Source organism: Phyllobates terribilis, unplaced genomic scaffold (genome assembly GCF_046119375.1).
Source record: "Phyllobates terribilis strain yellow unplaced genomic scaffold, ASM4611937v1 Scaffold_5__5_contigs__length_657084704, whole genome shotgun sequence".
Lineage (NCBI taxonomy): Eukaryota > Metazoa > Chordata > Amphibia > Anura > Dendrobatidae > Phyllobates > Phyllobates terribilis.
Window position 1 is genome coordinate 174,656,930 of NW_027362765.1, and position 14,411 is coordinate 174,671,340.

At 44.1% G+C, this 14,411-nt stretch overlaps 1 protein-coding gene across 2 annotated transcripts; it reads left to right on the forward strand.

The window, feature by feature from the left end:
* The first annotated feature begins 27 nt into the window (after positions 1-27).
* Positions 28-14,138, forward strand: NFE2L1 (NFE2 like bZIP transcription factor 1). Of its 2 annotated transcripts, none has more exons than XM_073683507.1 (6): positions 28-139; positions 6,719-7,280; positions 9,725-9,916; positions 10,564-10,638; positions 10,720-10,878; positions 12,023-14,138. In XM_073683507.1, exons 2-6 carry the CDS (start codon positions 6,789-6,791, stop codon positions 13,274-13,276), a joined length of 2,172 nt encoding a protein of 723 aa, XP_073539608.1. In that variant the 5' UTR covers positions 28-139; positions 6,719-6,788; the 3' UTR covers positions 13,277-14,138. The 2 variants fall into 2 exon arrangements, with proteins under 2 accessions (XP_073539608.1, XP_073539607.1); XM_073683506.1 differs by lacking the exon at positions 28-139 and adding an exon at positions 351-513 and having other exon boundaries at positions 12,023-14,137.
* The last annotated feature ends 273 nt before the right edge of the window (positions 14,139-14,411 follow it).

The following is a 14,411-nucleotide window of genomic DNA, read 5'->3' on the forward strand; positions in this document are numbered from 1 at the left end:
CGTAATTTTTTTGCAAGTCACTGTGAGGGACTGTGCCCGTTCCTTTCTTCGCTCTGACTCTCCTTTATGAACAAACTAGCGGCCGCTTGTCCCAATTGACCTGTGCGCAGCGGGCTGACAATGCGGGAGACAGAACAGGGTAAAGAGAGCTGAAAGCGCTTCTGCCGGCTGATAGGTGGAGGCGAGAGCCTGTCAGTGACGTCACTCCAGCATGTTGGCGCTATGGGAGCGTGATTTGCCGCCGAACTGTCAGTGACAGTTAAGTGGTGTGGTCTCGTTCTCTCTGCCCATTGGTCTACTTTTGTATTGCTCTTCATTGATTGGTTGCCTGCAGTGAGGGCCAGTCCCCGGCCTGTGTACCTGTAGTGGGGCAGGGCTGTGATTGGTGGACGGCAGGGTTGTCTGTTTTGCCGGGTGATGCGGAAGTGATAGTCGGGCTACGGTCACACGGGCGGTGGATGCACGAGGAAGGAGGAGAGTGGAGAGACCATTCAGCGCGTGTGTGAGAGCCAGGTACCAGGGGGCGGATGGCCTGGAGATGGACGTGTGGGCGATGGAAAGACGCAGTCTAGGGGGCACTAGCTTCAGTCTGATACACGGGCTGCTGTGTGAACGGGCACCTGTCTATTGCATCACTGCACAGTACATAATAATGTGCGGTGACAGCAGACTCTATACCCGAGCTATTGTTCTCTGTTATCAGCCAGCTTATTTGGGCGGTGGACGAGAACTCCGTTTCTGTTTCGTGCTTTACTATTGGAAAGTCCCTAGGATCCTCCCTGTATAACCAGACCTCATCTAATGCCCCCCCCTCCACGTGTGGTCTTCTCATAGACGAAGGTCAGGGTGTATAATATAGGGGGATCGCAGGGAATCTGGTGGAGGAGGGGATACTAGTCTGTATACGGGGGAGGGGCGGCTCCTGGTGTAAGCCCGTACACTTTAGACTGTGCCCTGTGATCCGGTCCCTCCACACCCCACAGCACAGTGTGTGACACAAGGGTTTCATCATCTCATGTCTTCTGCTGTGAGAGAGAGAGGAGCAAAAGCTTGAGATCTGGCAGAGCGGTGTGTGTATAATATGTCTGAGATGTGATAGAGCGGTGTGTGTATAATATGTCTGAGATGTGATAGAGCGGTGTGTGTATAATATGTCTGTGAGATGCGATAGAGCGGTGTGTGTATATATGTCTGTGAGATGTGATAGAGCGGTGTGTGTATATAATATGTCTGTGAGATGTGATAGAGCGGTGTGTGTATATAATATGTCTGTGAGATGTGATAGAGCGGTGTGTGTATATAATATGTCTGTGAGATGCGATAGAGCGGTGTGTGTATAATATGTCTGTGAGATGCGATAGAGCGGTGTGTGTATATATGTCTGTGAGATGCGATAGAGCGGTGTGTGTATATAATATGTCTGTGAGATGCGATAGAGCGGTGTGTGTATATAATATGTCTGTGAGATGTGATAGAGCGGTGTGTGTATATAATATGTCTGTGAGATGCGATAGAGCGGTGTGTGTATATAATGTGTCTGTGAGATGCGATAGAGCGGTGTGTGTATATAATATGTCTGTGAGATGCGATAGAGCGGTGTGTGTATATAATATGTCTGTGAGATGCGATAGAGCGGTGTGTGTATATAATGTGTCTGTGAGATGCGATAGAGCGGTGTGTGTATATAATGTGTCTGTGAGATGCGATAGAGCGGTGTGTGTATATAATATGTCTGTGAGATGTGATAGAGCGGTGTGTGTATATAATGTGTCTGTGAGATGCGATAGAGCGGTGTGTGTATATAATATGTCTGTGAGATGCGATAGAGCGGTGTGTGTATATAATGTGTCTGTGAGATGTGATAGAGCGGTGTGTGTATATAATATGTCTGTGAGATGCGATAGAGCGGTGTGTGTATATAATGTGTCTGTGAGATGCGATAGAGCGGTGTGTGTATATAATATGTCTGTGAGATGCGATAGAGCGGTGTGTGTATATAATATGTCTGTGAGATGCGATAGAGCGGTGTGTGTATATAATGTGTCTGTGAGATGCGATAGAGCGGTGTGTGTATATAATGTGTCTGTGAGATGCGATAGAGCGGTGTGTGTATATAATGTGTCTGTGAGATGCGATAGAGCGGTGTGTGTATATAATGTGTCTGTGAGATGCGATAGAGCGGTGTGTGTATATAATGTGTCTGTGAGATGCGATAGAGCGGTGTGTGTATATAATGTGTCTGTGAGATGCGATAGAGCGGTGTGTGTATATAATGTGTCTGTGAGATGCGATAGAGCGGTGTGTGTATATAATGTGTCTGTGAGATGCGATAGAGCGGTGTGTGTATATAATGTGTCTGTGAGATGCGATAGAGCGGTGTGTGTATATAATGTGTCTGTGAGATGCGATAGAGCGGTGTGTGTATATAATGTGTCTGTGAGATGCGATAGAGCGGTGTGTGTATATAATGTGTCTGTGAGATGCGATAGAGCGGTGTGTGTATATAATGTGTCTGTGAGATGCGATAGAGCGGTGTGTGTATATAATGTGTCTGTGAGATGTGATAGAGCGGTGTGTGTATATAATGTGTCTGTGAGATGCGATAGAGCGGTGTGTGTATATAATGTGTCTGTGAGATGCGATAGAGCGGTGTGTGTATATAATGTGTCTGTGAGATGCGATAGAGCGGTGTGTGTATATAATGTGTCTGTGAGATGCGATAGAGCGGTGTGTGTATATAATGTGTCTGTGAGATGCGATAGAGCGGTGTGTGTATATAATGTGTCTGTGAGATGCGATAGAGCGGTGTGTGTATATAATGTGTCTGTGAGATGTGATAGAGCGGTGTGTGTATATAATGTGTCTGTGAGATGCGATAGAGCGGTGTGTGTATATAATGTGTCTGTGAGATGTGATAGAGCGGTGTGTGTATATAATGTGTCTGTGAGATGCGATAGAGCGGTGTGTGTATATAATGTGTCTGTGAGATGCGATAGAGCGGTGTGTGTATATAATGTGTCTGTGAGATGTGATAGAGCGGTGTGTGTATATAATGTGTCTGTGAGATGCGATAGAGCGGTGTGTGTATATAATGTGTCTGTGAGATGTGATAGAGCGGTGTGTGTATATAATGTGTCTGTGAGATGTGATAGAGCGGTGTGTGTATATAATGTGTCTGTGAGATGTGATAGAGCGGTGTGTGTATATAATGTGTCTGTGAGATGCGATAGAGCGGTGTGTGTATATAATGTGTCTGTGAGATGTGATAGAGCGGTGTGTGTATATAATGTGTCTGTGAGATGTGATAGAGCGGTGTGTATGTAATGTGTCTGTGAGATCTGGTAGAGCCATGTGTATACTATTTATATATAATTTGTAAACAAAAAAGGATATAGACGTTCATTCCAATATAATGTATTAATATCCTTCAGACAAAATGAGGAAACCCAACTACACTAAACTATTTCTCATTCCTCATTCTACATTAATAATTTAAATAAGGAGATCAAAGTACTCAGTAAATCTGCTATTTCAAATTTTTATTTGTTATCACAAGACATACAAACACCCCATAAAATCATGTCAAAAACCCCTAAGACATAGAAAGCCCCAATAAAATTGAGGCAGTGTGGTCAAAAGATATCACTGTAAGCACAAAAAATAAATACAGTTCAGAAAATAGGGATGTAAGACTATATCAGTAGAGTTCCAAACCTCTTAGTTTCGTGGGATATGCCCCATGGCCCAGCCATTAGATTATCACAAAACATGTGTAAATAGAATACATACCCATATATATAAGCCATAAAAATATCATATGACATGTACAAATTCTCATATTTTGAGGGATATATTCTCATATGGGATTATCATATAACATATATAGACAAAGTACAGGTCCCCATAATTTGAGGGAAATATCCTCCTGTACAAGTCATTAGATTATCGTGTAACACATGTAAGTAAAGTATAAATCCTCATAGTTTGAGGGATATCTCCCATATACAAGCCAGTAGAATAATCACAGTAGTTACATCAGTTACAGCTTACATATGGAACACATAAGATAGTGCATATCAGAATCCTCATCAGCAATCAAGTGATATCAGCATTATAGTACCCCCAAGGCAGGCATAATACAAACCAATGCCAGAGTGTTGTAAGACCACACTGCCTCGTACCCCAACGCGCGTTTCGCGTGCTGCTTCGTCGGGGGGTACAGAGGCAGTGCCACACCTGATATATTTATATAAAGAAAGGAGTGAAGCACACCTGTTATTCCCTCTGTGTATTAGGGCGCACGCATGCCGTCCATGGCGCGTCGCCATCGCTCGGCCGGCGTCCAGGAAGTCGAAATGCGCATGCGCGCATATCGGTTCCTGATAGGACGCCAGTTGAGGGATGCGAGGCCGCCATGACGCGTCACGCGCGCGCACCACACCGGGTCCGTGCACACTCCATATTAAGTCTGGGCAAAGTTGCCCTCAAACCCTATCCATACATAAACAATACAATTTGGTAATACATAGTAGATGCATCTTTAAGTCCATCACGATGACGTTATCTTTCCACTTGATGATTCACATTTTAACCCATCCTGCATTTTTAAAGAAAATAGAAAAGTAATAATATACATTCCAGATGAGCAGAAAGAAAATAATAATAATAAATGCAGAGTTCTACATCAGAATGGTATCTACAATGAAATAATTATAGAATTCTCCTGATATTATTATATAGAATGTACATATCATCACAAATAATTATAAAAATATTGTTGTAAAATTATATTAAAGTAAAAAATCATCTTGATGAAGTATAAAGTATCAATATACATATCTAAGTAGATAAATAATTATATTTCATGAATGATCGACATCCATATAATAACCCATATTGTATGTATAAAGATAAATGATCACAGTGATCAAAGTGACATATCAAGATAGGGAATATAGATAACCAGGAGTAGCAACATAAAAGGTACAGTGTAGTGGGACAAGGCATAACCGCAACAGTGCCATCACATTCCATCCCATTATAAAAGGTCACACCAGAAATGGCGCAAAGCTCACTGAATCATTTAGGCCCTTCGGTTTAATTGTATCAAGGATAGTGATCCATTTTGCTTCAGTTTTATGTAACAGATTTTTAGCATCTCCGCCCCTTGCTCCCAATCGGATCTGGTCAATTGCTCGAAAACGTAAAAGGCGCCAATTGCAGTTATGCAGTTCACGTGACGCGTCATGGCGGCCTCGCCTCCCTCAACTGGCGTCCTATCAGGAACTGATATGCGCGCATGCGCATTTCGACTTCCTGGACGCCGGCCGAGCGATGGCGACGCGCCATGGACGGCATGCGTGCGCCCTAATACACAGAGGGAATAACAGGTGTGCTTCACTCCTTTCTTTATATAAATATATCAGGTGTGGCACTGCCTCTGTACCCCCCGACGAAGCAGCACGCGAAACGCGCGTTGGGGTACGGGGCAGTGTGGTCTTACAACACTCTGGCATTGGTTTGTATTATGCCTGCCTTGGGGGTACAATAATGCTGATATCACTTGATTGCTGATAAGGATTCTGATATGATCCTTATGATTGGTGATATGCACCCGGTTTTATGTACTATCTTATGTGTTCCATATGTAAGCTGTAACTGATGTAACTACTGTGATTATTCTACTGGCTTGTATATGGGAGATATCCCTCAAACTATGAGGATTTATACTTTACTTACATGTGTTACACGATAATCTAATGACTTGTACAGGAGGATATTTCCCTCAAATTATGGGGACCTGTACTTTGTCTATATATGTTATATGATAATCCCATATGAGAATATATCCCTCAAAATATGAGAATTTGTACTTTTTTGTACATGTCATATGATATTTTTATGGCTTATATATATGGGTATGTATTCTATTTACACATGTTTTGTGATAATCTAATGGCTGTGACATGGGGCATATCCCACGAAACTAAGAGGTTTGGAACTCTACTGATATAGTCTTACATCCCTATTTTCTGAACTGTATTTATTTTTTGTGCTTACAGTGATATCTTTTGACCACACTGCCTCAATTTTATTGGGGCTCTCTATGTCTTAGTGGTTTTTGACATGATTTTATGGGGTGTTTGTATGTCTTGTGATAACATAAATAAAAATTTGAAATAGCAGATTTATTTATATATAATGTCTGTGTGCACAGGGATGGTCCTTTCTGTCTGCTGGTGCTATATGTACTAGTAGGAACGTACCATTATTTCCAGGGGTAGGTGACGTCCCTGACACCATGTATCTGTTCCTTCATTACATAAATATCATAAGATAAGTACCCGGCCTATAACGTCAGCTGGGAGACTACTGCTCCCATCATGCAGGCAGTACATGCAGTTGGGCCGCACACTGAGTGTCCTGTTGATTCTGTGCTGTGGTTACTTGCTGCCGCTCGCCTGTCCACATCTCTGGCACTAGTTTCTGCTACAACAAAAGCTTTGATGGACGGCCCTGAATTACCAGTCAGATGAGTTCAGGGTGCACTGAATGTAGGTCAGCGACTACCTGGGTGAAGGGTGGCTGAGATACCGCTGCTATGATGCAATGCTTCTGTAATTCTACACTGTTTGGAAAGCATTTTCTGCATTTTCCGCTTCCCTTCATGAATGATCAGTTTTAGCCTCTAACACTTTCCTGTTTCCCTCTCTTTCAGGACACAGCTCATCCCTGTGTGCAGGAAAGTGCGAGTGTTGGGGGTCCCTTCTTCCCTGGGGCTCCCAGACATGCTGTCTTTGAAGAAGTATCTGACGGAGGGTCTTATCCAGTTCACTATACTGTTGAGCCTCATGGGTGTGCGTGTGGACTTGGACGCCTACCTGCCCTCTCACCTCCCCCCTCTGCATGAGATTATCTTGGGGCCTACTTCTGCCTATACTCAGACACAGTTCCACAGCCTCCGCGGCACCACAGATGGCTACGGAGTGCACCCCAAGAGCGTGGACTTAGACCAGTTTTTCACCTCCCGTAGACTGTTAAGCCGTATGCGTGCCCTTGACAGGCTGCAAGTGCCCAGCACAGAACTTGATGCCTGGCTAGTGCACAGGGAGGCGGACAGCTCTGTTTCCAGCGCTCAGACCGGCTCCAGCCTATCCCCAGAAGGCCCTCAGGATCTCCCCTCTTCGGACAGCAGCCTCAGAGACAATAGAGAGTCAGAGCAAGGAACCGATGAGCTGGGAGCGACCGCACCATCTGAAAGCTCAGAGCTAAACAAGGAGGTAAGAAGCAAGCTGAACCCCGAAACCTGGCTGCTGATGAGCCCCCATATGTTAACTTCTCATGCTATACTTCTTGAATCTGGGATCATGGCTGCTACAATAGAGCCGGTGTAGCTGAGATTATATATAACTGATTCAGAGAAAGTAAGGCCACTATTTTGCAAAATTGACCAGTGACTACCTTGTTCCACCATGTGACTTTTTCAAGGAGTTAAACCAGCTCTGCAGCCAAAGAGTTCCAGATGTTAGTCTCCTGGTCCCATATGCATATTATTTATTTGAGGATACCGTTTCCATTAACTGCAGTAATACCTTGCTTTTCAAGGGAATCAGATTTTCCCCAAAAATGTCTTCTTTTTTTTTTTTAATTCTTCTAAATCAACCTAGGGTGGTTGGCAAAGGATCATGGCCTGGATATACCCGATAGTGTGGTCACATGCCTGGACTTGTGTACGGATATGTTTATGCAGCATTTGATGTGGAGGGTGGGGGCTGTTGTTCTCCTGCTCTCTGACATACGAGTCTGGCGGAGTCTGCAATGCAGACAGGAATAGGGTCACCTTACATTGCTTCAGAGCCAACATCATCATCTCCAACATTAAACGTGGGCTAGGGAAATGTTTCCAGGAGTCTTAATATTGTGCCCGTACAGTGTGTGCACAGATCATATTACATGGTGGAGAAACATCGGGTCACGTGAAACCCTCATGTTTAATTATGAGGCTCTACACTTGTAGATCTAACCCCAGAGAGCCCCTCATCTACCCGCAGGGATCAGGGTGGGATTAGAGCGGCACTTGATCTGTGTGGCTGTGGAGCGCATGTGTGCTATTAGCTGCCGGGGTACAAATACCATGTATGTTATGTTTTATAATAGCTGTATAATTCATGCTGTGTCTATAGTGTAAGAATCAAATAATTATGATGATAAACACTGAATAAAAACTGCACGTAATACTAAATTCAAGAACCTCTAAAACCATGTGGCTGAGGTTTGATGGACCCAGAATGTAGATCCCGGTACTATTAAAACCTCACAGAGGGCACTGCTGTTACTTTACAGCTTTGGCCAAGGTGCAGGCTTTCTAGCCTTTGCCTCTAGTACCAAAAATGAGCCTCAGTAAGAGTTCTTTCCAATAAAATCAACTTTTCTTGGTGTATTACATATACTGTACTGTGCCTGATATTCCGTCTAATAAAAAAAAAAAAAAATGACAACTGGGTGTGACCTTATACAGTGTGTACTGCCAGCACCGATTGGACAGTGCCAGTGTCCAACAGTACCCAACTGGTAACACCCGATTGTCGATATTTTTGTAAGTGGAATAACATGAACAGCGCGACCCAGATCTATGAGAAAAGTTGTTGTGTTACAGGGACTACAAATATCTGATAAAGCAGACATCTGGAGAGGTGGCCAGGCACGCCACAGTAAAGGCTACAAGAAACTTTGTGCATTGTTTTCTTGGGGTAGCTGTCTTTGGTACATACCCCTCCTACTTCTGCACTTGTGAGAGCAGTGGGTGTAGTGCGCCCATCTAGTCTGCTTTTTACCTTGGCGGAGTGTGCCCATCTAGTCTGCTTTTTACCTTGGCACTGTACACTAATGCTTCCTTAAATAGAACTTGTCTTGATCAGATTCCTTTTACATTTACTTGCTATAACCTGAAATGCTACGTTCACTGTTGCTATAGGTTTCCCTGACCCTTTCCTGCCCTGCATCCGATCTTTAGGGGACATTTTGAATTGCACAGTCCAGCTTTTCCATCTCCTGTTGGAGAGGATTTGGTGCTGAAGGGACCAGCAGCTGTTAATGGTGTCACACAGGAGCATGAGCAGAGGTGCCAGGTTTGCCCTTGCACAATATAGCATGTCTCGGGGTTTTAGAACCTGCTTACATGGTATCCGGCAGTGCTCACACAGGATGGGGCAGTCTTATGACCGGACGTGAATATCGGCAGCACAGGATGGCATTACATACCCTCACACGGTGCCAGACTTGTATGGTTGCCATTAATGTGAATGCCCTGTGTATGATATATATTTGTGTTGCCCATTGTGTCCCCAGCTTTCTGCAGATTGTATTAGGTGGGGATCAGCCATGTGCAGCTGACACAAGAACAGGACGCAATGACGTCTCCTGGGGCTGTAAACTTGACAGTGACCTTGAGAGCCTCGTGAGGAGGACACTGCTGTAACCGGTCATGGAAGGTTTTTCCTACAATAGTGGCTAAATATTTAACAGCACCATCATTTGTAGATATAATCAGACTTTATAGTAGGGCAGTCTATATGGCAAGCCATAACATGAAGGCAACTGAGTGTGTCATAGCTATTGAATTACAGCGCTGCAGCTTGGCGTGAGCAGCTTGTGCCTCTGTCTGGACCTGTCCTTTTTACTTGGATGATAAAATAAATATTTCCATCTTTTTCCTCCTTTCCAGGAAATTGATCCAATAGATATTTTATGGCTTCAGGATATTGACCTTGGAGCTGGACGTGAAGATTTTGAGAGTAGAGGACAACACAAGGACAATGAAGATATATGGGAATCTTTACATGATGACCAAGGAAGTGAAACCATGCAGCCCCGGGTACAAGTGGATGGAGAGACTGGGGAAAACGTGCCACAGGAGGTGATTGTTCACTATGTGATATCAACTCGCCAGATATGTCCCATTACAACCAACTGAACCTAGTGGTACCTATAATAGTCACTCAATACAGCCATACTGGAAGAATTAAGGCCCCGATTCCTCAAGACCAGCATTGTTCACTCCAGTCTTGATGATACTCTCTGCTTTAGTCAGACGCTCCTGATTTATGAAGCGTTTGGCTCTTACTTCTGTGTGCGCCTTGCCACGAATCCTACTCCAGTCCCTGCTGGAGTAAGATTTGTGGCATAGCGAACATCGCCACTCGTTATACCCCCATCTCGCCACAACTTTGCCCACTTTGCTGGAGCTTGGCAGAAATGACAGAGAACGCCAAGAGTCGCCATATTTTAGCACAGCCTCCAGTTGCGCCAAAATTATTAAACTTTTCAAATCTTTTTATGCCAAAATACTGGAGTAAAAGTTTTGATTAAAGTGGCCCTTTATATCTAGTTCATCCTACTTCCCAATTCTTGTCCCATCCTCCAGCAGCATATTAATGTCTCTTTTTCTGCAGTTCAGTTGCCAAAAATTTAAATGGAGGCCATATTAGCCCTTTTAAACTATCGTCTTGCTAAAGATTTAATTAACTACTTGTTATAGTAGTAATGGCTTCTGTTTTTCTGCAGGGTCAGACTGCGATGTCTTTAGCAGAGTGCCTGAGTCTTCTGGATGACACTTTCCAGTTTGCCGATTCCTCGGAGGTAATTCGGTATTCTCTCACCTGTTCTGCTCTCTTCCTTATAACCACTTGAGCAATGCAGTCTGATTTTTGCTCTGTACAGTTTCCAGCTCCTGGCTCTCAGGGTATGCTGGACACAGAACCAGGCCCAGAGGCTTTGGATCAGGCAGATGGACTCCTGTCCCCTTTTCTCCCGGGTATGGAGTCACCTCTTGATTTGGAGGAGCAATGGCAAGACCTGATGTCAATCATGGATATGCAGGTATTAATTAATTTTGCAGCGAATCAAACTAAATACACCTTATAAGTGTTAATGTATTTTAAGTGGATCTGTCACCAGATTTGATATTACAAGCTGCATACGTTATTAAAAAGATATTTTAGGTTTCCAGTTAAAACGTGAAAGAGCTCCTGAGTCCAAGTGTATTTAGTCTCTTCACACACAGCCTGACTGACGGATGCAGCTGGCAGTGTGAGATCTCAGCAGGGAGGAGGGAAACAAAGGAGCTGTCAATCAGGCTAGGTGGGCAGAAATTGCGCATAACTTCCCATAGTCCATTTTGACTTGGATTTTAAAGTAAGTACAACAATCTTATGAGGACTGGGGGAGCCATGTAATAATATATGCAGTTTGTATTGTGCATGTTGCTGATGAGCTGCTTTAATTTCTATTTACCAAAAAAAGTGAGTCTTCGGGTCCATGCTTGTGGCAAAGCCCTGTACGGCATAACAGTATCTTTGTGGGTCCATATCACAGACCTTTTAGGTGCCATTATGTCCCCTTGTAGCAATACACCAAGGGAAAATTACCTGTGAAATATAGCATGTGATTGAACATAACCCAATGATTTTGTTAATTTTTTTTATGTATCTGAAATAAGACAGTGGCCCAGATTAATCAAAGCTTTTATGCCATAAATCTGGCATAAAAATCTTTGAAACATTGCAACATTTTTATGCAACTTGTACTGTGCAAAAATGTTGCAACCTTTGGCATTTTCACACCAGTTCCGCCCAGCTCCCCAAAAATAGGGCTTAGCTGGGGTGCAACGAGAGCGTAACCCCACAACTCGTCTAATTCCTGATGAGCTGTGGTGTTCTTTACATCAGAAATTTTACTCCAGTCTCTGACTGGAGTGAGATTCTTGTCAAGGCGCACACCACTTGTCAGATGCTCCTGATACGTTAAGAGGCGTGCACCTACAGAAAAGACACTTCTGTGTACTTCTAGGTCTTGGGTGGTGAGTGTGGATCTAGTGCACCACATTTGTGCAGAAAAGGGCAAACGAAGGTCTGGAGATACTGTATAGGGTCTTAACTGTATGTTGTAACCGTGTTATTTTTTTCCGGCATGGAATGTCTACTTCATGGTTCTTAATTTACTTTTTTTTTTTTTTTTCTTGCAGCCAATGGACACTAATAGTTCAACTGAAGATCCCTTATATCTGAGCGTAGACCCATCACTGCAGCAGAATGGGAACCTGGATACTCATTCTCTTCAGGGCTGTGCCCAAGACCGGTCTCTCTTTACTCCATCCATGGAAGCTTTTCCAGTCCCGGAGTCACCGCTGCATCAGCTCTCTTCTCACAACTCCAGTGATATCAACTCAACTTTTGGATTTACCAATCTAACTGGGATTCTTTTCCCCTCACAGTTGAATAGCACATCCAATGAAACATCCAGCAGGGCCCTGCAAGACCCCCTTGGTGGCATCTTGGGCGATGCTTTGTTTGATGAGATTAGCCTGATGGACCTGGCACTTGAGGAGGGTTTTAGCCAAGTTCAAGCTTCTCAACTGCAGGAAGAGTTGGATTCAGATTCTGGTTTGTCCCTCGATTCGCATCGCAGCCCAGCGTCTCCTAGTGGATCTGAATCCTCATCTTCTTCCTGTTCTTCATCCTCTTCCTCCTTCTCTGAGGAAGGAGCGGTGGGATACAGCTCTGACTCTGAAATGGTGGAACCAGAGGAGATTGATGAAGCCAGTGGTTTTCAACCAGAATACAGCAAGTTTTGCAGAATGAGCTCCCAGGACCCTGGCCGATTTAATAGTTTGCCTTTTCTTGAACATGTAGGGCACAATCATACCTACAACATGGTCCCTGAGGAACCCGAGGAGCCGCAGCTGCCTATAGCAGGGAGGGGGAGCCGAAGACAAGCAGCATTCATAGATCGACAGGCCGGACGAGATGAGCAAAGAGCCAGAGCTATGAAGATCCCTTTTAGTAATGACAAAATCATTAATTTGCCTGTGGAGGAGTTTAACGAACTTCTTACCAAATACCAACTTAGTGAGGCGCAGCTTTGCTTGGTACGTGATATCCGGAGACGAGGAAAGAACAAGATGGCTGCTCAGAACTGCCGCAAGAGGAAGCTGGACACGATTCTGAATCTGGAGCAGGAGGTGAAACGCCTCAACAGAGAACGTGGCTCCCAGCTGCGGGAAAAAGGAGAAAACTTGAGATCACTCCAAAGAATGAAGCAGGAAGTGGAGAACCTATATCAGGAAGTGTTCAGCCAGCTAAGGGACCAAGACGGTCGGCCATACTCTCCCCAGCAGTATGCCCTGCACTACACGAGCAACGGGAATGTAGTACTCATGCCACGCAATGCTGAGGGACAACAAAATCGGCGGCCAGAGAGAAAGGACCGGAGGAAGTGACGGATCTGTATTGAAAATCAGGAATATTATCGGACAGGGGGTGTGGGATGTGCTTTCATTCAGGCCTCCGTATCAAACCTTTCACACAAGACTGACCCCAGTGAGTGATGAGGTAGATTTCTACACATACTGAGGGCCAGGGACTGTCTGTCGGGGCCCCGTTTGTCCAGGAATGAGGAGGAGGCCAGCCGGGCCGGAGGGCAGAAGCATGCCCTGAAATCGTAAACCTAAGAAGCTGACAAAGGCAGGGTGAAAGACCATTTTTCTGTTTTAATTCTTGATCTTGTAACATGTTCAAAATGTAGGCAAATGTGTGTCGAGAAGTGAAGAGTAACCTTGCATGAGGGTGAGCCGCGTCAGCGCTTTCCTGGCCGGGCACACACTGTTTTTAAATGACTTGGGACAAGTGACCTAATTGCTAAAGGAAATCTGAGCTTCCTAAAATATTGTACCAGGCTTTGCTGAGCCTCGTCCTGCAGGCGGCATTGAGTGCCGCTGATTATTTTATGGGGCTCGGTTGTTCCTTTTCAGATGTGATTGTCATCAACCGGATAAAGATAGTTCCTCTAGTGTTAATTCTAATTTATCCGTACAGAATTTCCCAAGTTTAAAGATTGTATTGCCCCAAAGTGCCAGACAGGGCATGACCCACGTTTACTTACCAGTTCTAGCGCCATCCAGAGGATCCTGGGAAGTGGGCAGGATATAGTGTGTACTGTAGATTCCAATGCGGATTAGCAGGAATTATATCAATTGAGGGATTGGAAATGAATCCTTCAGTCATTCTATTAAATTCACGTGATCAGTTAGGTTTAGAGTTTTCTGAGTGTGATAATAACTATGCACGTTCCATAATACATCATCCTGGAACTAGAAAAACTGTATTGAAAGTTTTTTTGTTTTTTTTTTTCTTTGAAATAAACTGATTTTGTGATATTCTCTAAACTCAATCCCGTGTGTTGCCTTGTCAATGCCTGGAGTGAAAAAAAAAATATTGCATCAACAAGCTCCTGTTAAAGTGAAATTTATGGCATTTACTAAGGCACTGGCAGACCAGTTGGATCCTGTGCAGGTGCTGGGGGAGGGGATTGTACAATATTGGGAAAGGAAAAAACATCGCTGCTCCACAATTTGT